Source organism: Anopheles moucheti, chromosome 2, assembly GCF_943734755.1.
Source record: "Anopheles moucheti chromosome 2, idAnoMoucSN_F20_07, whole genome shotgun sequence".
Taxonomy (NCBI): Eukaryota; Metazoa; Arthropoda; class Insecta; order Diptera; family Culicidae; genus Anopheles; species Anopheles moucheti.
In genome coordinates this window covers 97,332,616-97,353,635 of record NC_069140.1, presented here as the reverse complement: position 1 = coordinate 97,353,635, position 21,020 = coordinate 97,332,616, and the positions used below count along the sequence as shown (strand labels likewise).

The window sequence follows — 21,020 nt, the reverse complement described above, 5'->3', positions numbered from 1 at the left end:
TGGGGCAGCTCCAAGATCTACTCCACTTTGAGAAACGAAAGTATTCTAGGCGCTCTTTCATGAATGCATATTTGCAGACTGCACCAGATAGCATCCCATTCCCATCACCATGGCAATCGGTACAACAATGTTGACAATGTCTGACGTGTCTGTCGTGTTTCGTCTAATATCACATCATCTGCCAATGGCTACTGCTAGCGCCCAAAGCATGTAAGCACGTTTTGAATGCGATATGTTGATGGTGTGGTCTGCTCATTCTCAGCACCGCCGGCATGCCACAACCTCGCTGACATCCGACGGCTAATTGGTTATCTGAGATCATGCGCGACTAGGTTCGCGCTTGGTATGCACTTGAGAAAACCCCGATCGGCCGTGCTTGTGCCTGTGTCTCTCTCTCTGTGCAATCGTGCGCGCACGACAGTGTAAGCTAGAAACAAAATCTGCTTGGTCAAACAGCATCGTGCAGAGGTTGAAGGTGGTCGATGCGTACGCAAGATTGGAATTTATCCGACACCGTTACCAAACAAACCCACTTCCGGGCGTAACTGTGCGAGTGTGTGTGTGTGTTTTCCGGACCACCAGGAACCACCGGGCACGAGTGTTATCTGTGGTGCTAGAGTACTGATAACGCTATGTTCGTATTGTCAGTCCGATTGGAAAATGTGGCAGATAAGTGTACACCTGTAGTATGAGCGCTGGTGCCTTTCAACGACGTCCAACGAGTGTCAGTTCGCACGTGTTGGTGATCGGTTTCGGACGTTTAGTTTGACCGTGCGCTGCTATTCCGCTGGGGTCGAGTGGTTGGTGTACTGTGTCTGAAACTCCTTTCCATTCGTGTGTACTGCGAGGGTGATTCATCGCCGTAAAATTGTATGTTTTATCTGGTCTTTAAGCCGGATCAGTACCTAAATCACAGCCCGATTGCATAACCTTATCGTGACAGGTTGTTCCGCGACATCTTTCCTTGCATACGGTGCTGCTTGCGGTGCAGTGTGGGAACCTTTATCAGCGCGACAGGGTGTGAAATGTTTATCCGTCGATCGAAACCCGCGCGCTTCGGTTCCCACTGATAGCAGTTCAATAGAACCTATCGGCACAGTTCGTTTGCCGGTGCCGTCAGTCAGTCGTCGACGACCGGTGTAGTGTGTTTGCCTTCCTGCAACTGGAAGTGGCCGTGGATACTCTCGAGTCAAGTTGCTTAAGATAGGCCAGCAGTTCGATGGGACGCTTGAGAAGAGTGCTGGTGTCGGTGTGGGTGGTGGTGGTGATCTTGTGCGGCGTGACAAGTGCCGACGAAGGCAGTGGACAAGGTGAGTCCACGTACGAAGAATACGATGACGAGGGCCCGTACCAGGGCGGCTACCGGGAGGCAGACTTTGACAGCCTGGAGGACTTAGCCGTCCACGAGGATGTGCTCGATCCGATCACTGACGATGACATTTCTTACTCAGGATACGATTACGAAGAACAGCCGGACGACGATGTTGCGTCGTCTGCGAGTTCCACCGTGACCGCACCCTCGACCGATTCCGCGCTGTGGCAGCACGCGATGCTCGGGAACGATTCGTTTAGTGAAATGGAAGAAAAGCAATCCACATTGGTGGGCGATGGGCAAAGTACGCCACTCCCCGCTGACAACATAGCGAATGCCGGGCTTGACCCAACGTCTTCCACCTCACCACCGGCAGACGAAAAAAGTTGCCGTGATCGGCAGGTAGGTGACAAATATCGCGCGTATTACGTCACGATTGCTTCATTATTCAAGTATGCAAAACTGAACATAGCAGATAGTGCGCGATAAACAGCAGGGTGAGGTCTCTGCTTTTCGGATTCCAAAAAAAAAAAAAATGTGGAGGGTTCTTTGGAATGGTGCGCAAAGATCAAGGGCGATAACGCGATGCAAAGAGACACGGTGCCCAAAATGGCAAAGGAGTGTAATGATTTGTTTTAATGATGATCAGTGGAATGTTCGATCAACCCAGCAGGCATAGACAGGCCCTTTCCCGCTTGACCCGTTTGCGGAACATTGTAAGCAATCCCAAATTTTTGGGCAATTTTTGGGCAAAAGATCACAATTAAATTGCCTTAAAAATAAGAGGAATTCGCATGTTGATCATATTTTCTACTCAAATAATTAACACACTTTCCATTTGGTCTATTTTTTCATTGCGTCCTCAAGTTTTGGGAACTGCCGTTCACAGAATTCTGTTGATTATCTTGGAACTGCCATTTTTCGAAAACATCGTGAATTGCGGAATCGCGTATGGCGTGCTGCCGGGGTTTGCTGCCATCTAGAATATGATACACTGATAACGTTTGAATTATGTATTTCTAATGACAGTTAATAATGTTCGACAAAATATACAGCTGTGAATCTTTCGTTCATACTTTGTTGCAATCTCTGAGCAACTGGATACTGAAGCTCAAAAGATAAGAGTTTAATCAATTAAGAAATTTTGTTTGGCAGACTTCTTCCTCTTCTTTAAAACCTGAAGAAGTCTAAGAGATCTGCCATATTTTTTGTCTTTCTGTAACTTTATTTACCCACCGGTAAGCCGGATTTAGTCAGTCCTGCGCGTATGTACGGGGGATTGGTCCGGATGGGATTTTGGTCCGGTCCGTTCGTGTGAAGACAGGCGCCGCTACCATCATGCCACCGGCCCGCTTGAGATAATCATAATACTAAATTGCTGTTTTTTCCATTACGAGGAATTCGCTATCAAGAAAGGGTCCAATAAAGCCGTAATCATTGCACTGTACAATAGCGATTGAATAATTTTACGACAGCATATCTATGTTTACCCTAATATAAACTTCGCCAATTGGGTACTTCGAAAACGGCACCGGTTCCAGAACCGACCGTATCGAAACGAAGCTCGCCATTCCACTCGAGTTGGGTCGGAGAGTTTTGATATTCGGCTTACACTGTCCACGGTCGTTCCGGCTTACCGGTTGCGCAGCAGTAACGACATCAGAAGCTAACAGTTGTTCTATTTTTGTAGAAACTATCAATTCAACCGACATTTCTAAGTCGCAACGCTAGTGTGATCAGAAAGTGCTGCCCACGGGATGAGAGCTATCAGGCGGAACACGCCAAGTACGTGTCCTGTCAGCATAATGCACGCAGCGCGGACTTACCCCAACCGATAGTGGCCCGATTCTATCAAGACTGCATTGAAGACCTGGAGGAGGACATACATCTGGAGGTGCTGGTCGGCAATCCTTGCCCCAATGACGGCGGCATGGTTTCGTTCAGCGAGCGTACGAACGATACGCTGTACATCATCCAAAACGGCTCGTTGCTGGTGGTCTATGGCGGTAGCGATTATGATGTGTTCGATACGTACTGCTTGGATTACGATCGCGACTACGGTACGCTGATCGGATACGTGTGCCCCTCGGAGGTGCATATATTGGTGGACCTTGTCAAGGGCCAACTATTTATGCTTACCATCTGTCTGATCGTTGCCATACCGGCGCTGCTCGTTACCGCGGGGCTGTACATTGTCGTGCCGAAACTGCGCGATCTGCACGGCCGTGCGCTGGCGATGAACTGCGCTAACTTTGCGGTAGCCCTGCTGCTGGAATGTTTCTACCAGTATCGAAACCGCGGTCAACGGATGCTGATGGATGACATGGTGCTGGAGAATTGGGCGGAAATTTTCATACTGGCCACGTTCTTCTGGTTGCTGGTGAACTGTGCGAACAATTGCTTTCATGCCTGGTAAGATCGTGGGTAACGGTTGTAGCAGATTGAATTGTAGTTGATCAATGGGATGAAATGTTTCGTTCGCAGGTATTATGTGCCGAGAGGGAAGAAATTCAACTCGCGGGAAGAAAATCAACGATTTGCGGGTTACGCAGCATTCGCGCAGCTTTTGCCATTGTTCATTATTTGGAAGTGGTCTACAACGCCCGGAGGTACAGCAGTGCTTCGTTGCTAAAATAGTTTTTAGTTTTACTATTTGTAATCGTACTTTCCGCAGGAACTCCGGCCATTAAGAACTATCTGTTTTATCCGATCTTTGCGACCTGGACATTGGGCTTCATTTTTCTCCTGGTTACATTATTTGGGTTACGGCGCTTAAAAACGAGGTACTATGACCGCTGTGAGATACGGCGCCGTTTGCTGTTGCAACGGCGTAGAGATGAACTATGCAAATTTCTGCCAGTTAACGGGCGCAAAGTGGACAAAGTTATCTACATGTAAGTACAGCAGGAAGATTGCTCCTGACGGTTAGAATATGGTTTTACCGATTTGTTTCGCACACAGGTCGAAGTATACGATACCACTGTTGCTCGTGATGGGCATCATCTGGTCGGTTATGGCGTGGACGTACTACCGGTCATACGAGCTGCCAATCTTCTACGACATTCTGTTCGGCTTACAGGGCATACTGATGTTCGTCATCTTCGTCTGCATGCCACGCCCGTGGAAAGCGATTAAGGAGTGGAGCGTTCAAAACCGCTACTGCAGGTGGATGTGCCAAACAGGTCCGGTGCATGAGCAAACGGTGGTAGAGCAAGCACCGATGATGCGACAATTCGTACCGGTTCAGATGGCTCCAACGCCACGTGACCTTAATGTGGAAATCGACAGCAAACCACACCAATCGTCACACGATGTTTCGGAGTTAAAACCGATCATTCGTAGGAAATATCTTCTCTCCTATCTGGAGCAAGACTAAGGAAAATGTTAGGTATTGCGGTTGGCTTGTAATTATGATCGGGTGTTGCCATCATTGCCATTTTTCACAACACAGTACTAACAGAATCAACTAGATGTGGCAGGAAGTACATCTAATGTTGATGGATGCTGGTTGATATCGTACTGTAATGTTGAATTTCATGACTATTAGGTTAAGACAGCAACAAGTTCATACGTGGTTAGGCAATCGGAAGAACTACTACCAAAAGCGATTATTTTGTGTTTAATCGGCTGTAAGAGAAGCATTTCCTGCTTTCGAAAATGAAATATTTCATTCACATTTTATTTGCAATACGAGGGTTAACGTGTACGTTCGTCCAACGTGTATTTCACAAGATCACCAACAAAATTAACATTGTAGACTTTATGACTCCTACTTGTCCAGTGTTCACTTCAAAATTGGCATTGACGGTTCTAGTTCTCGCTTACGACTAACGCTAGATATTGCCCACGACGCAAAGATGGTGTCGTTTTTTTTTTCTTCTATTGTTTAAGTAGTTTAGAGCTATATATTTTCTGCAAGCAACACGGGCTAGTCCATGATGACGTATAGGCTAGCGTTCGGGCTCCGTTGTGTGAGTGTGCACAGGGGGTTTTTTGTAAAAACAATCTTAAAAGTACAATAAAAAAAAACATATGCAAACAAACGAACGAATCGAACTGTACAACATATCGTACAGCAATAGAAGCTACGCACTCAGCAATAGACTCTACGCGTGGAGGTTGTTGATAGGACAACCTTATACTTCCACCTATACATTGACCCGAGTGAAACTTATAGATTTGGAACGTTATCAAAGCACTTTACAGTTTGAACATGAACATAAAACAATAAAACAGTTGCAATGGTATGTAGCTGCTGGTGCTTGTGTTTTGGTACAATTATCCTAGCTAAGCTAATGCGATAAGGCCTCACCTAATGCAGTGTCTGTCCGCGTCCGCTATCGTTCCCACTAATCTACCACACGGTTTATGGATCAAGGCAGCAAAAACTCCTAAATTGATCTATAAAGGTGCATTTGTTTGCATAATAGCGTATCATTAACGGGTGACTACGAATTTTATCACGCACTGAATTTGATTGGAAGAAGGGGGGCTTTCTTTCTGTTACTGTCAAGAGTTACCAACCTAAACGTTTTCTGCCACCGGCCACATACGGGACGTTTCCTTTTCGGATACGTACCGAATGGAAACGTGAACGGATTGTTTCCTTCCCTTTTTCGCGCTCCTAACCGTAGTTAAAGAAGAAATTTGTAGGAATAGAGTGACTGTAGCTCGCAGTGAACCAGGCGTAACCTAGTACCGTTTGCGCCGCGATCAATCAATTTCGTCGAAGGACGGTGACGGGCATCGCTTTTCAACCGCAAACGAGCTGCTGATGCCGACCAGACCGGTCACTCCGCGTGTACCGGTGCTCTGGAAGTAGAGCAGCTGATAGCGCGAATCCAGCGGCAAACTAACGTTTTCCGAGAACGTTAGCGTTACCGTGCGGGTGTTCTGCAGATGCTGAAGCTGCTGCTCGTTCAGCTGATGCTGCTTATCCTTGTACGTTTCGGTGTACTCGTACGCCAGGTACTCGCTCAGACTAGTAAAGTTCTCCTGCGGGGGGAGTGAGAATGAGTTTGAGGGAATGTGTATCGTTAACAAATGCTGTCAAGTTTTTTGTGGTATCATCTACCAACTCACCCGATAGATACCGATCCAATCGGCATTACCCTCCTCGAATCCGTTCGGAATGACATACTCGATAGTGTTCGGTTCCCCGACCAACCAAAGCTCGATCGGCTTGAAGCTAATGGTGCGCTCGGTTGTGTCCTCGTACACCTGTCCGTAGTCGATCAGATCCGTAACGAGATCATCGAAAGAATGTACATCGGTATTATTTGCCATGGCAAGCTTGTAGCTAAGCCGATTGTTATGCTGATTCCGGAAGTGTTCCACATTGTACCGAGATTTTCGATTCACCTGTGCGCGCGCGCGCGTAAACGCACCAGTGTTGGCGTTGCGTGCGTATTTTCCCGTGCATGAATTACACGACAAGAAGCAGACAAGCAGAAAAATCAACAGAAATTCCCGCCATGTATGGCACGCGGATGAAAGAGGCGTGGTGCAGGCAGTAAAGTGACACGACGATGCAATTACATTCAGTGCCGATGGTACCGGCAAATGCAGTTAGTTTCGTAAGTGTGCAGTTTCGGTGCGTTGCAGTGTGTGCGGTGCATGCGGCGGACACAATACCAAATTATGCGCATTAAACACAAAACGGTGGTGTGTTGGTTATAAGGTTGCGATGAGAAGCAAAAAAGAAAGAGAGAGAAAGAAATAACAGCAACTTTTACCAAATAAAATAGAAAAGAAACAAAAAGGAAAGCAAATACGAAAAGCTCCAAGCGATTAATGTAGCAAAGAATAGAAAATGCTTAACCATTAATGGTAGACGACATCCGTTATACAACAAATTTAAATAGATAAAATGGCAGATTAGTAATGTAATTTTAGTGCAGTAAATGTTAAAAGTGAAAGTGGTAAAAGTGAACGTATAGAAGAACATATTTCTTTGGAGAGAGAACTGCTAGTTTTGTAATAAATAATAATTATTAACTTTGTATTAGTAGGCCTTATAAGTTATGCTATGTAATTGTTTTAAGCTCATCAATCTTACTTGTTGAGTTATATTTACACACTTATTTACAGTATACTGCCTACCACCTCAATAAACACAAAGTTTAGTGCAAATAAAGCGATAGAGCTATCAGGTGAAATCATGCAGCGTGGTTCATTTTTGACGTATGGTACACGGCACGACCCGAACTCACCCTAGCTTCCCTAGGTGCGTCCGCCACTTTGGCACTGTGCAACGCTGCGGGACGCCGTTTCTTGCGTCGTAACGTGTTAAGCTTCCGGCTAGCCGTGGCAGCGTACAGATTGCCATTCTCGTCTCGGCTAGCCTCAAGCGAACACTGCACTAGTCCGGGGTTTATGTCGATTAAATTGCATGACACGGGATGTGACAACGGAACAGTGAGAGACGGTAGGTGAACACATGCCAGATGGAACACACCGGATGTTAGAAACGTGCAAAACACAGAGGAAGGACCAAAGCACATTGAAAAAAAAAAAACGAAGGCGAGGGAACAAACACAGTTTGATTAGATTTTCCTGCTAGCACTGTTTGGCTTATTAGTTTCCCATTTTGGGATGGGGGGAAATTGAATTTCCATGCTTCTGGTTGGTCATTGATGATCGATACAAGTGTGAAACAATGTCGAAACATCACCACGCTCCCACGCACGAAGGGTATGCATGTCCAGCAATAGGGCTTGGTATTTGTACAATGGAAAACACATCCGGAAGGTGGTGAGCTTTGGCAGGGAAATCAGTATCCGAAGACGTACCTTTAGTGTGAATTCACTCGTTACCGGCTTGTGGTCGCTAATGTTGTAACTTGGATGACTTTTGTATGACGTTTGTTCTACCGTAAGGCGCACGTTTCGATAATTGTTCTCGTTCACCGCGTACAATATCCGATCGGTCCAGGCCGGTCTTCGTCTGCAAGAGAGAAAGGGTAAGGAAGAATTTGTATTTTCCGTTTCGGTGGGCAGAGAGTTTGATTGCGAGGGTACCCACTTCATATCATATTCGTTACTACCATGCTCGAACTTGAACGTTGGTGGAAACTGTGGCAATCGTTCCTGTAGCTGACCGAACGCACGGCCCTCGCGTCTTACTAGCAGCAGCTGGTCCTTTTCGATCAACTGCTTCAGCTCGTCTCGTGCAACCATGGCACGAATCTCATCAGCGGACGTGGTCGCTTCGCCCGTTAGACGGAAGTTTAGATCGCCGAACCAAAACACGTAGCTGAAAAGCAGTCGTAGGACAACGAATTAACAACGCGTTAGAATCGCACCTGGTGCCGCAACCATACTCATGATCAAAGATGGCTTCCTTTGCTTTGACGTGAAACTTTTGCTCCTGTACGATCCGTTCGTAGTCGTTGATGCGCTCCTCCAGCATGTGATCGTGAGCGGCCAAATGTGCGTTCACCAGACAGATCGAGCTGCCGTACACGTTCAGGCGTATGCTTACAGCACCCTTGTTACCCTGTTCGGTGTGCAAAGCAAAAAAAAAACATTATTTAACGCCACGCTGAAGTAGCGCGAGGTGGCGAAACGTGGCATGCCTACCCATATTCCACCCAGCCCAGTTCGGGTGTACTCCGTTTCAACTTGTCGCAGATGCAGCAAGTGTTTCCGCCGGGCAAATACCGACAGCAGCAGACCCTGCATCTGCTCCGTCTTGATCACGACGTAATCACGCTCCTTCAACACCTCCTTAAACTTTTGCGTCCATAGATCATCCTTGAACAGGTTGTAGAGAGTGTTCTGGGGCTGAGCGTTCACTTCCTGCAGTCTGAAAGCGGGGGTAAACAAAAGGTAGAAGGTTAGAGATTTATGAATGCAGTTCATCGGTTGCTTTAAGGTTCACCTACCCAATCACAAAGAAGTCCGGTAGATGCGTGTCCTGTTCAGGGCGATTCTCCAAACCCAGCAACTTGTTGAGGGAGATGCTTTCGGGGAACTTTGTACTGACATTCCACGTCACGATGTAGATTCTGAGGGCGAGAGATAAAACACCGGCGGGACTTTAAGGTTAACAATGACCGTAGCACAGATGGAAGAGGATGTAAAGTACGAATCTTAACTATTGTTATTTTTTGTTTATCCCCAACATTTCTAGTTCCAAACGCTAAGTTCCCAAAAATCTTGGCTCACTATTCGCTTATTACCGCTACCATAATTGCCGCGCTTGGAGTGCACAATAAAAAAGGCTATTGCATAAGGCGCATTAGGTTCGCGAACTGCATGGCGCGTGTGTACGGCGTACAAAGAAACATCGCACTGGCTCGCACTTCCTACATCATTCCTACGGCAATCATGTATAGCAAACGCCATCACTTCGCGTTCCTTACTACGTCAAGCATTATGTGATCAACGCCAGTCGTTGCTCTTGCTCATTCCGCTCCCAACGCGTCGAGGCGGACCTTAGTGTCGCCCATGGAGATTGCTTCACCGTACGAGATGTTGGCCGATTGTCTGTTATCGGTAACATTTACCTGCACGCATTGTGCGTCCGATGGTCCTGCTTAATCGGGTATGACTTCCGGCGCCTTTTCGAAGACTTTCGTCCAAACATTGTGTCCACCGACTTGATCGCACGCTCACTGAACCATTCGCTTCGTATCGATCACGGTGCACGTCCGGTACGCGCGGAATGAAATTGAGGACAAGGTCTTTTTCACTCGCTTACGCTTAGCACACTGATGGCCAGTTTTTCTTTTGTGGCTTTCCTCTCGCACCGATCTTTCGGTGGCTTTAGGCGTCCTCACGTGTCCAGCACCGATCTTCGACTGATCGTTTGTTTGGATTTCCGTGGCTTCGGCTTCGGTAGTAGTAACGGTGCCCTCCCCGCGTAACGCATCGATCGGACGGTCAAGCAAGTTAACTGGTGCGCCACTATCGGGCACTGTGCCGCGGAACCACGCGGAACACACACCAACATCGGCCTTCATTCGGAAAAGCGAAGAAGCAAAAAAAAAAAAACGCTCCTCGCTGAACGGTTCGCATCGAGCTTTGCATTTACCTGGCTTTATTTTCACCGGCAACACGAAACACGAATTGACCGATAAAACACACGGTTTCGGCACACGCACACACGGGTGGAGTCCGCTTTTTTCCGCACGCAACTCTTCGCGCGCTGGAAAATGGGGGCGAAGAAGCACACGGTAGGCGCTTTTCGAGCCTTTTTGTGGTGGAGCAGAGAGTAGGGGAGACGGAGAGGGGGAAAATCAGAGACATGGTACCGATGGGTGTCATTACTGCGATGGTTAGGTATTATTAAGCCGAAATATGCAACTGACGGTTGATATAATCACAACAAAGGTGTCGAAAAGGGTTTCTTGCTTTACATCCTGAGTAGTTGTTGGGTAGAGGGGATGGTGGAATAGGAAGAGCAGAGGGGAGTAATGCATTTTGGATGCAATGTTTGGATTTCTTAAATAGGCTTTCTTGAAGTTTGGATATCATAAATATCTTATCTTGCGCCTATTAATGACTCACAATACACAACGCATACATAGGTCCCATCAAATATATTTTTTAAAATTTTTTTTAAAACACCATCAATAATGTTTTTACAAAAAGCCGAAAAAAGAATAATATTTCGTAAGATTACTCCAGTTACTAAAAAAAAAGTGATATAAAACTTTTGTAAGGAACATTAAAAACTGGCATTCCAATAAACATGTCCTTCATTGAATTGCTAAGTAATTGTGACACCAGTCGGTTGCTACGGGGAAGTGATGCCACCAGTGTTACTGCGCGTATACCATAACAAAATGGAATTTTTAGCAAATTCAAGCTACATTAATTTGGACCTTACACCTACGATGGATGTATCCACCCGAAAGGCACAAACAGGCACATCGACGTACCGATCGGCAAAACAACAACGAAGCACGATGAAATGGTTTTCCCTCCATTTTTCTGCGAGCAAAGAGGAAAGAAATTTTGGGCAATACCAGCGCACGAATGGATTGCGTATGGCATTCACGAAATAGCGGCCCTTGTACACAGGCAAGAGGTGGTTTGCGCGCGCACCACTGCAACAGGGTAAGTGATTTAAATGTGATGACGATTGTCCACCATCGAACCATCGGGTGAGAGTGAAATGGATGGGAAGCGGTTGAAGTGCGGGGTTGCGATTAGTTAACAGCTGCATTAAACGTGTAATTGCACTGCACTTTAATGAGCGAGCTGTGTAGAGGTATGGATGCAAGCTGGAGCTGGGGATTTGCCTTCATTGCTTGATGCAAAAGGCGGATTTTGAGTTGAAAAAGTACTGCTAGAGATTGTTAAAGGATGTGTGCTGTGGTAATCGATTGACACTCCATCTTGTATCGATATTCCCATTTCAGACCCACCAAATGCAGAGTACAACCTTCCTAGCAGTTAGTTATGGTTTTGTCGACGTTTGAGTTGTTTAATCGCACCTTGGCCACAATCGTTTCCGTTCAATATTGTCATATGAAACCTACTTCTCATCTTCAGTCTCCATTCGCCTAGGAAATGGGTAGAAATGGCCAAGCATAGAGCATAGAAAATAGCATCGAAACATAGAGCATTCTTTCGAATCCAACTTTGGCTGTCGTTCTGTAGGTACTGTAGAACAACTTCCATCATTTATGTGATTGTATCGCCGTAAATCGATGCGGAAAAAAGCAAAAAAATATTTCTTTCCACCAGCCCGCCTAATATTAAATTATTGAGAGCACTCTTTCATGATCGAATGCATCCACTATCGACTGCATTCAGTGGGGCAATGCCCTTTGCGACCGATTTATTTGCGCGATAAAGTACAAAACCGTTGTGGTTGCAGAGATCTCCAAGCGCAACCATCAATTACTTCATCTGATAACGATGCAGTGATGTCACACGCGACGGAAACCCGACCGTCGGTGACCGCACGGCGTGTGTGCGTAATGGAGACACGTAAAACCCATCGGTACCAAAAATAGCGAGCTCGAATGTAATGGCAAGATTGGAAGCACAGATGAGTGGTACACGGTTGGATAGAGCATATAAATAAAGTCACACATAAAACCCCGCAGACAAACGTGCGTTGTTCCAGGTGTTGCTAATGGGTAAGCTTCAGCGGCGATGAATTATAAATAGCAAACCGCACACACAATCCAGCGAACAGTAGTGAGCAGCTATTGCGCTAAGTATTGGACCTGTTGCTAAATGATGCTTTTTAACAGGTGCGTTTTTTTTGTAAAAAATGGAACATGGTTTCAATCAGCAAGAACTGGGTAATGGAGCCCGAATTGAAGCAGCGTTAGTCATCGCGTACCAGCAGGCATCAAACTGCAGCACCGTCGCATCGAAATACGAAAATCAATACCGTTTGGCATCGTGTGACACGGGTTCATTTTCTCCCAGCGAATCGCACGACCATCGGAAAACCAGGGCAACCCATTGGAGGGAGGGAAAAACGGGCAAACACCAAGGATGCCTTTGGAGTGCACATCGCTTCTGCAGCCTGCTTCCAGCTGGTAGCTGCCAGCAGAAGCCGACGCCCGACGCCTCTTATTTATGTAGTAAATACGTGTGTTAGTGTGTAGGCTTTTATACTTTTCTTTTATGCGTGAGGAGGTAAGGGAGTTTCTTGTTTTTTGTTTTGTTTTCAAGTAAACGGCAACCAACCAGTCGGACTGAGCCTCGGTGTATACATATCAGGTCAAGATCGATACATCGTACTGGGGCGAAAAAAGGGTTCACGTACCTTCATTGACAAAGAAAAAAGGAGACCCGCTTCGTTGTGCTAATAATACACACCTCATTTGAATGGGATTAAATAGATGAAACACGAATCAAACATCTAATTACACACGATCGCTTGCACAACGTGTGCCTCTGATGCCGATGACGCTACTAAGCCCCGCATGTACTAATTAATGGGCCCGGGTTGTTTTTTTTCTCCCCCATTCTAACTCGTGATAACATGCGGTACGTGTTTGGGTTTGCTCCAATCGGCACACGAATCAAGTGTATTCTCATCGTTAGGACAAACAGCGCTTGGAGACTGGAGAAGCAAGCACTTCTCACGCCAACGAATTGCTTCGCTAGAATTGCAGTGCATCTTAACGGCCCTGCCAAGTTCCTTCCGGAGTCTGGTCAGCATCGGAAAGGGCCTCACCGAGAAGAACCTCATCAAGCGTGGAGCTACGATTGACGTCACGAGGCACACCGCATCGGAAAGCCACTTTCGAGTGGTTCGGTACTTATGTAACCCCGCCATCCAGGAGAGTGATAACAATATATACAAGATACAGCACTGCTGAACAATGAACACCTGAATTCAGTAGAATAACTGTAGGAATTGCGTTGAGTAGTATTGTTTTTCCCTCATTTATTATAGTTACGGGTTTAAACGCCTAAAGGTAGGCAATTTGCAAACATTGTGGAGTGCGTTTTTGAAAATACAGTGACAGAAACATTCTTTGATCGATACCTCAAAATGTAGCTTTGAAACAGTTGAATTCAGTTAATATGAAATACATTTTACTTTAAACAAATTTTAAAGTACAAGCAAATCTTAAAAAGTCGGTGACTCCCTTACGAGAGTGTTCTTCACTGCCTTGGATCATGGAGCTGTCTAAGCATATCAGCGTGACTTGCTCGGAAAGGGAGGAATGACGATGCGATGGCCAAGATACAGTGATGAGGGTGTAGTTGTGGCGTTTATGCGCCAGTTCGCACGATGAAACGATGAAGCGATAAGTCAGCGCCGGTGAGTGGCCAGATAAAGGCACGAAACTAAAGAAAAGTGGTGAACAGCGCAGAAGGAAATCAATTCATCCACCTTCCCGTGTGATAAGAGCTGGCTGGGACTGGCTTATCGTAATGCCGTCGTGGCCGGGTGCTATATCGTGATTTCCGTTGTGGAACGCCACGGATAACCCTTGCGGCAGTGCAAATCCGATCGATAGGACACGATGTCAAGGAGCCGCCGTTTAGCTGAATTCCGAAATGGTGTGTGCAACCTATGGCCGTATTATGCTTTATGATCCACGGTGACCATGGGCCAAGGTTTCCACCCCCCCCGGTAAGGGTCAAATAGGTGAAAGCAGACGGTTGAATTGTGGGTGTTCCAAAAATAAAGCACCGATCAATTTTATGGACGGTTTCGATTATTGAATAACAACCACTCGAAGCGTTTTTTTCCCGGTTTCGACATTAGTACAGCTACGCAGAAATACTACTACCCGATACTACTCACTTCACGTCCCAGTTGCTATCACAGTGACTCATGTTGTATCCGGTCGATGAGTCCTTCCGCTCGTTCCGATCGATTGCCGTGGAGGGACCACTCTCTCCGGTGTTGATGTGCTTTCCGGTGGACAGTGCTACGCTTTACGACTGCTGGCTGTATTTTGTAATCGCTTCACCATCGGAGGGAACACACGGATTAATATTCACACCATCCACACTCGCTTTGATATGCTTTGCCACCGATTTCACCACAAAACCAGTCACACAAACACTGAACTGAACGTAAGACCACTTAAACCGTAAAACAGATAAATGTGGTTAATAAATGGTTAACACTATTTGCGTATGCTAAACCTCCGGACATTCGAATCGATCTCCGTACGAATCCGTTTTGAAACGGCAAACCACACTGACTGGACACGCACGAAACGAGGAATTGTTCAGCCACACACGGTGGGATAAACGTTCAATGCTCGAACGTGGGATCTTTATCTTATCGCAAACCGCAAGTCCGAACCGCGATTCGTGTTTGTTATCAAATAATTATCACTAGTAATGGCCGAGCGACAGGGAGAGGGAGAGAGAGATCGAGATGGTAATAAAAACGGAGTGATTTTTTTTCGCCGGACTTTTGTGATTAAACATTACTTCTCCACAAAAAAACATACACACATGATCCTTCCACATAAAAAGTGCGATAAAACAGGGAACAATTATTTAGCCGAGCGGTACGTAATGGTCATGTTTCTATGCACGATCATAAACCCGTCAACGGTTGGCCTTTCCGTTCAAGGTGCAACGTGACCCTCCTCTTGGACGTTGACATTCGTGTGCCGATCGTGCGCCGGTTGGCTTTCAAAACAAAAAAAAACTCACCCTCAAGGTGAGTGAGTCGCAGTGATACTGACCATCCGGTTCTGTTTCGTCCTGCGACTGTCAAGGCAAACGGGGTCCAGATTGATATTTTAGACGCAATATCCTAATGGTGTATCCCCCGGGGGTGAATTCACTTTTGGGACATGTTGGAAAAAAATCTTAATCTTCTGCATTCGTTGAAGTTTATGTTTTAACGGTGGGTGAAAGATCGATCCGATATTTAGTAATACGAAAAACTCGTTATAAAGAAGACGAGAGGGGAGCTTTCAACATATTGAGAATGTTAATTCGGATTCTATTTTCTACTGCAGATACTTTTTACTTGAGCTCAGTAACTCCACAAGATCTTCGAGAGATTCGTGATGATTCACACAAATTCATTAATTGTTACATTACTCATGGAACAAATCTAAATAGCTTCTGGACATTCCTGATCTGACTCCATTAATAGTCTAAATTATTAAGATTAGGCGAAAAATTCATGGTCCACGATACTTCAAACAGAACCAGTCTCCATCCTCTGGGAACTGCGCAGAAATATTAAACAAAACATGCGTCAATCCGTCCCCCGTTCTCAGCAACTTCTATATTCACTACGGAGTCGGCTTAACACACAATTACATCAAACGATCGTTCCATGGCGGTAAGCTGCAACCTAACCTTGAGTAAGACGATATTGCCTCCATTTTAAAGAGACACCTTGAGGAAAAAAAAACCTATTTAACTAGCTGTTAGTTATTTTCTTATCGAGTTAGGTTGTTTGAATTCGGTTGCGTTCCATAACTAGCTGGAAATGAAGTTGGTCTTCCCGCAGCCTAGCAACTACCGTCGTCGCCTACTAAACTGTTTGCTACGGTTTATAGTCGATGCTTGCTTTTTTTTACTACGGGATACGTTTGCAGGAGAAGCAATAGGAGTTGCAACTCGCTTCTATGGGGGGGTTTTTACGAGCTTGTTTGTGATGTTTCAGTCTGTTTTCTTTTTTGACGCGTGAAGAAGACAGGTTATCATCGTGCAATGATGATGGCACATTTTTTTTTGCTTCACCGGATAACCATCATAACCCTCTAATGTTGTGCAAAGTCTGTGTGTGTGTACACCCCATTGGAAGGTGGGTGATTTGTGTTTATTGATGATTTTCCTCTTCTGCGACAAAGTAGCACACTCGATTGCCAAAGTTCTGCCAACCCTTAGCCAACCCTTTATTGAACGGCGAAGGTGTTTGTTCACCCCAGGGGTAGAGATAAGTTCACGGCTTTCAATGTTAACAACTCACAGTCACACATACCGCTACGAAACGAACACTGGTTTGCGAATGAAACCTCTGGCATTGCGGCCAATTAATTCTCGTATGACTCGCGTGGACGGTCAATGGTGTAGTAAAACGCATGGTGGAATCTATTTTTAATGCTTCCCGCTATTTACACGGACCAGACAGACTTTGTGACCAAGAACACCGAATATCACATTTTTTCGGGGTAGAACTTTTTCTCACTCTCACTCCCTCTCACGCTGTCTCCCGTCCATGCCTGTGATGATGGATTTATATTTTCCGCTTTTGAAGGAATACATTTTTGAACACTTGTTTAACATCTTGTGCGGGCATGTTAATTAGGTCACATTGGTAAACATCGCCACACGCTTCGGTAAACACAAGCAAATTAAGGGCTCAGCACCTTGTTCACTGCGTTTGGTGGAAAACTGTCATTCCTCCCTCTTCCTACACATTCACTGGAACATCCCTTCGCCCTGGAGGCAATGTTTCACATCAAAACAACTGATAATGCAACAAGCGCGCGATTAGAACTTCCAGTCACCAGCAACACTGTTTTTTGGCGTTAAATTGCTCAATTAAAAAAACCATTCAAGCGAACACCACAAAACCATAACATAACCTACAACGTTGTGGGGGTTGTATTCGAGTGCAACGTCCGCAGTAGGGTGGGTAACAGGAATAGAACGACGAAAAAAACTCAACACTTTGAAATTTGAAGACCGCGCAGAATTTTAACCTCCGTTCTCGGCGAGCAAGAACAAGAAAATGATGTTCGGTAGCAAAATATAAACAAACATACGACACTGGGATGGTGTGCGGTCATCGATGTCGACGGCTTGGAAAATAAATTGTAAAAATACTTTTTGTGATAATAATAAATATTTTAAATGTACGACGGATTTTAAAATGGAAAAAATATCTGAAGAGCATTGAAGGGAATGCAGAGTTTTGGAAGTTTTAAAAAATGCTTCAATTAAATTCTACTGCGAATTGTAAAGGCCTTTTGAATGTTGAGGAAACAGTTCCAATCTGACAACTAGATGGCGCAGCATTAAAAATCAATTGAAATGGAACAGACGAAAAATACTAAAAGCAACGTGTAGTTCCCCATTTCCAATGAAATAACACAGCAATAGTGAAAATATTTATCTTAAAATAAAATACAAACCCATTCCGCACCAATTTTCGTTCGCAACAGCAGCGCAAAATTCCGAAAACACGTTACACAATTCGCTGATTTTCGCTATTTATTCTCATAGAATCTCTTACACACTATATTTTTTCTAATCTTCTAGCAGGTTCGTTGCCGTTAAGAATCACTTAAAATCTAATCGCTCTAGTCGTCAATCTCTCGGTATCCTCGGGATAAAAAAATGTAAAGCGAAGGCGAAAAAGTAACGCACGGTACTGAAGCCGTCAAACGTTTTAGTTCCTTTTTTTGTCCATCTTATCGTCCATTTGTTTTCCTCCTTTTTCCTTCCGTTCTATAAACGCTAATATATACACAGATGCCCGCCGTATGCGCATTCAGACTTCGTACAGAGTGTGGCAGCTGGGTTTTGTTTGCTTTAGTGCAGTGATAGAGAGAAAGTAAGGGAAGCTTCTGGTAGTATAAGGCTAGTTCGTTGCAAGCTCCTTTAAGGGAAGTAAAAAAGGTGATGTAAGGAGTATTCTACCTTTGCTTAAAACCATTCTAGCTATATCGTAAAAGTGTCTATATGCCACGGGGAGTGAGTTAAAAAAACGAGAAGAATATCTGTCATGGCTTAGCATAAACGCCTCTGAAATGGTTACTCCGAGTGGTTCGTCTTAAGGGTAGGGGAATACTACTAAACTAGAAGCGCTCCTTTCGATGATGAACCTAGTGAAACGTGTTCTACTATGAATCTCCCTAGCTGCAGTAGTGAGGAGAGTGTTTCTACGCGTGAAATGAACCAGAAACTACCAACTAATAAGTCTCCTTCCTATATGATGCCTTACGTTTCCTGGTGAATCTCAAATCCTTTTGCACACAATGGTGCGTTTGCTCATGATTAGAATGTTGGCAAATGTTTCCTCGTTTTTTTTATAGTTTTGTTTTTGTTCAGCTAAAATAAATGAAGCATATTCCCTTTTCCTTTTTTGTCCTGTCTGAAACCGACCCCATGTTTTCTTTTATTCTCGTCTGTCCGTGCAAACGCCTTTGTACCGCTGGTGTACGTCTCCACGGGTTGGGAGCATCTTCTACCGTTTTTTTTTTGCGTGCCACCGTGGTCCACCTTCATTTATTTCACTTTTGCCCTCTAATTTCTGTTAGCAGTTACCGTAGAGAGATCACATTTTCTCGTTTACTCTGTGAAGGGAGAAAAACAAAACATTGTTATTTATTCAATTATATAACAAAATATGTATTGTTTCTTCGAGAATACTTACTAAATTAACTAAATGAAAACTATCGGTCCCATTGGGCATGGAGAGCGCATTTTCGGTCCTAGGATGTACGTTCGCTTGTTTGCCCTCGCGCTGTGAAGTTTAGCAGTGCAGCGTTTCGTTAACAGTTGCACCGATGGGTGTGGGTTGTCTTATGCATCTAAAATCACCACTTCCGCCAAACACCGAGGTTGGGATGGTCAGCGCAGGGAACGGAAGCATCCTTAGTACGAGGCGCACCAGCCCCAGACGCACATACATACACATACACACGCACGCACACGGGTCGCATACGGTTTTGGCCCCGTTCGGTGTAACCTAGCTCTATCCTTAATTGTATCCCTCTGGAGTTGGGGAGGGGTGGGGGTAGTTGAGGGGTTAGTTTCATCCGGCACGGTGCTGCAGTAGATCCTTCCGTACGTTTGTGCCCTCTCTGCTACCCCTTAGTACATCATGCCCGGATGAACACCGCCGCCACGCTGGAAGTACACGTTCGGATTGCTGCTCATCGTTTGTTCGAGCGTGGTGTAGAGATTCGTCTCATCCGGTCGCATAAAAAGACCTGCAGCAGGTGAGGAATAGAATGGAAAAAAGAAAAAAAATGAGAAAAGGGAGTAATGAAGTCAGGGAGTTAACTCCGAAGTACGAGTCATAACTCCCTGCGAAACGGGGTGGAAAATGTGTATGATTTATGTTGAGTTAAAAGGAACAAAAAAGTCATACGAATAAAACGAATTATGATTGCCAGTTTAGGAAATTATACGGCTATATTAGAAAGAAATGTCGAATATAGGAAACTATAAGAAATAATTGCAAACGATTTCTACTCTCGAGTTGGCCCCTGAGCATTACGTTCCGTTTGAAAATTTAAGGGGGTGGTCCACTCTTCAAAAAATCCAAAAATTAAAAATCATTTGGAAATAGTTATTCTTCTACTTTACTACTACTACTAATAATATTACTACTTTACCTTTAGGAGTAGTTACTCCTAAAGTTACTTTATTACTTTTTAGTAGGAGTTTATGAGACGAGTTAAAGTTAAGGATCAAAAAGCAGTACATAATCGGTGGATAACTCCAAATATTTTTATTCAATTGAAATGTTGATTAAATAATCGAATGTTTTTAATGTTTTTGAATCATATCCGTACTTCCATTTCTGTTTAATTTTACGCTGTCAGTTGCATTTTTAAACATGGTTTAAACCCCAAAGTACGATGACTGGAAGTTTTCGAATTATGTTTTAGTACGACTTGTCCATTTGTCCGCCAATTAGCAAATTGCCGTGAATGTCGGTGACTTCTGTTTTGGTCAGCAGAATTAACAAATTTATTCCATGTTTGTCGGTTATGTCCGAAGATCGTCGGTGGTATTAAATCACCTTAAACAACTTTGCAATTGTCAACTACTTCTGTTTAAAATACTACAATAATTTAAAAAATAGTAAATTAAATACAAGTACAGGAATTCTGAGGGTTCATCAGACTTTTTAACTTTTAAAGTGGAATTGATTGTAAGAGAAATGACTGTTCGTAAAGTACAAGATCGGGTCATTGATACATGACATAAGCAACTAGATCGAATTAAGCCGTGGCTCTATGGACCACTATTACAACACAGGAAGTAAGATGAACATCTTCCCACCGAGTTGCATGGATATCGGGAGGAATGCGTTGCTTACGGTCAAGAGATGCCTTGCCTCGCGTGCCAACATTACAGACGACGGTAAGCTGGATGTACTCGCGGTCCACCAAGATGGATGGTTACCTTCGTGCACGCAAAGTACAAGCTCCTTGCCCTCTGAATATTGTATTTGCTTTTCCAACCCTCCCACCAAATGTTTTCGTAAAAAAAGTGTCGATCGCGCCCGCTCTTTCAACGCTTAGCCTCGGCAGCTACTGTTGCAGTTGTAACTATTAGTT

General features: G+C 44.7%; 4 protein-coding genes across 6 annotated transcripts in view; 1 reads left to right on the top strand and 3 right to left on the bottom strand.

The window, feature by feature from the left end:
• Positions 1-21,020, bottom strand: part of LOC128310620 (microtubule-associated protein futsch) — a 338,371-nt gene that overhangs the window by 27,990 nt on the left and 289,361 nt on the right. The gene's annotated exons all lie outside the window — the stretch shown is intronic.
• On the top strand, positions 1,220-4,937 carry LOC128310624 (probable G-protein coupled receptor Mth-like 14). Its single transcript, XM_053047312.1, has 5 exons — positions 1,220-1,714; positions 3,003-3,724; positions 3,797-3,921; positions 3,987-4,206; positions 4,274-4,937. The coding sequence occupies exons 1-5, from the start codon at positions 1,220-1,222 to the stop codon at positions 4,686-4,688; spliced, it is 1,977 nt and encodes a 658-aa protein (XP_052903272.1). The 3' UTR covers positions 4,689-4,937.
• LOC128310628 (phosphatidylinositol 4,5-bisphosphate 5-phosphatase A-like) lies at positions 5,027-14,818 on the bottom strand. Of its 3 annotated transcripts, none has more exons than XM_053047316.1 (8): positions 14,546-14,818; positions 9,198-9,350; positions 8,893-9,118; positions 8,634-8,809; positions 8,336-8,566; positions 8,104-8,257; positions 6,395-6,673; positions 5,027-6,307 (listed from the first exon to the last, which is right to left on the bottom strand). In XM_053047316.1, the coding sequence occupies exons 1-8, from the start codon at positions 14,575-14,577 to the stop codon at positions 6,026-6,028; spliced, it is 1,533 nt and encodes a 510-aa protein (XP_052903276.1). In that variant the 5' UTR covers positions 14,578-14,818; the 3' UTR covers positions 5,027-6,025. The 3 variants fall into 3 exon arrangements, with proteins under 3 accessions (XP_052903276.1, XP_052903278.1, XP_052903277.1); XM_053047318.1 differs by having other exon boundaries at positions 6,395-6,532; XM_053047317.1 differs by having other exon boundaries at positions 9,198-9,320.
• LOC128310621 (uncharacterized) overlaps positions 19,543-21,020 on the bottom strand; it is a 38,056-nt gene continuing 36,578 nt past the window's right edge. The window contains exon 3 of the mRNA XM_053047308.1: positions 19,543-19,661. Coding sequence (XP_052903268.1) covers positions 19,543-19,661 — 119 coding nt within the window. The remainder of the gene's footprint in view (positions 19,662-21,020) is intronic.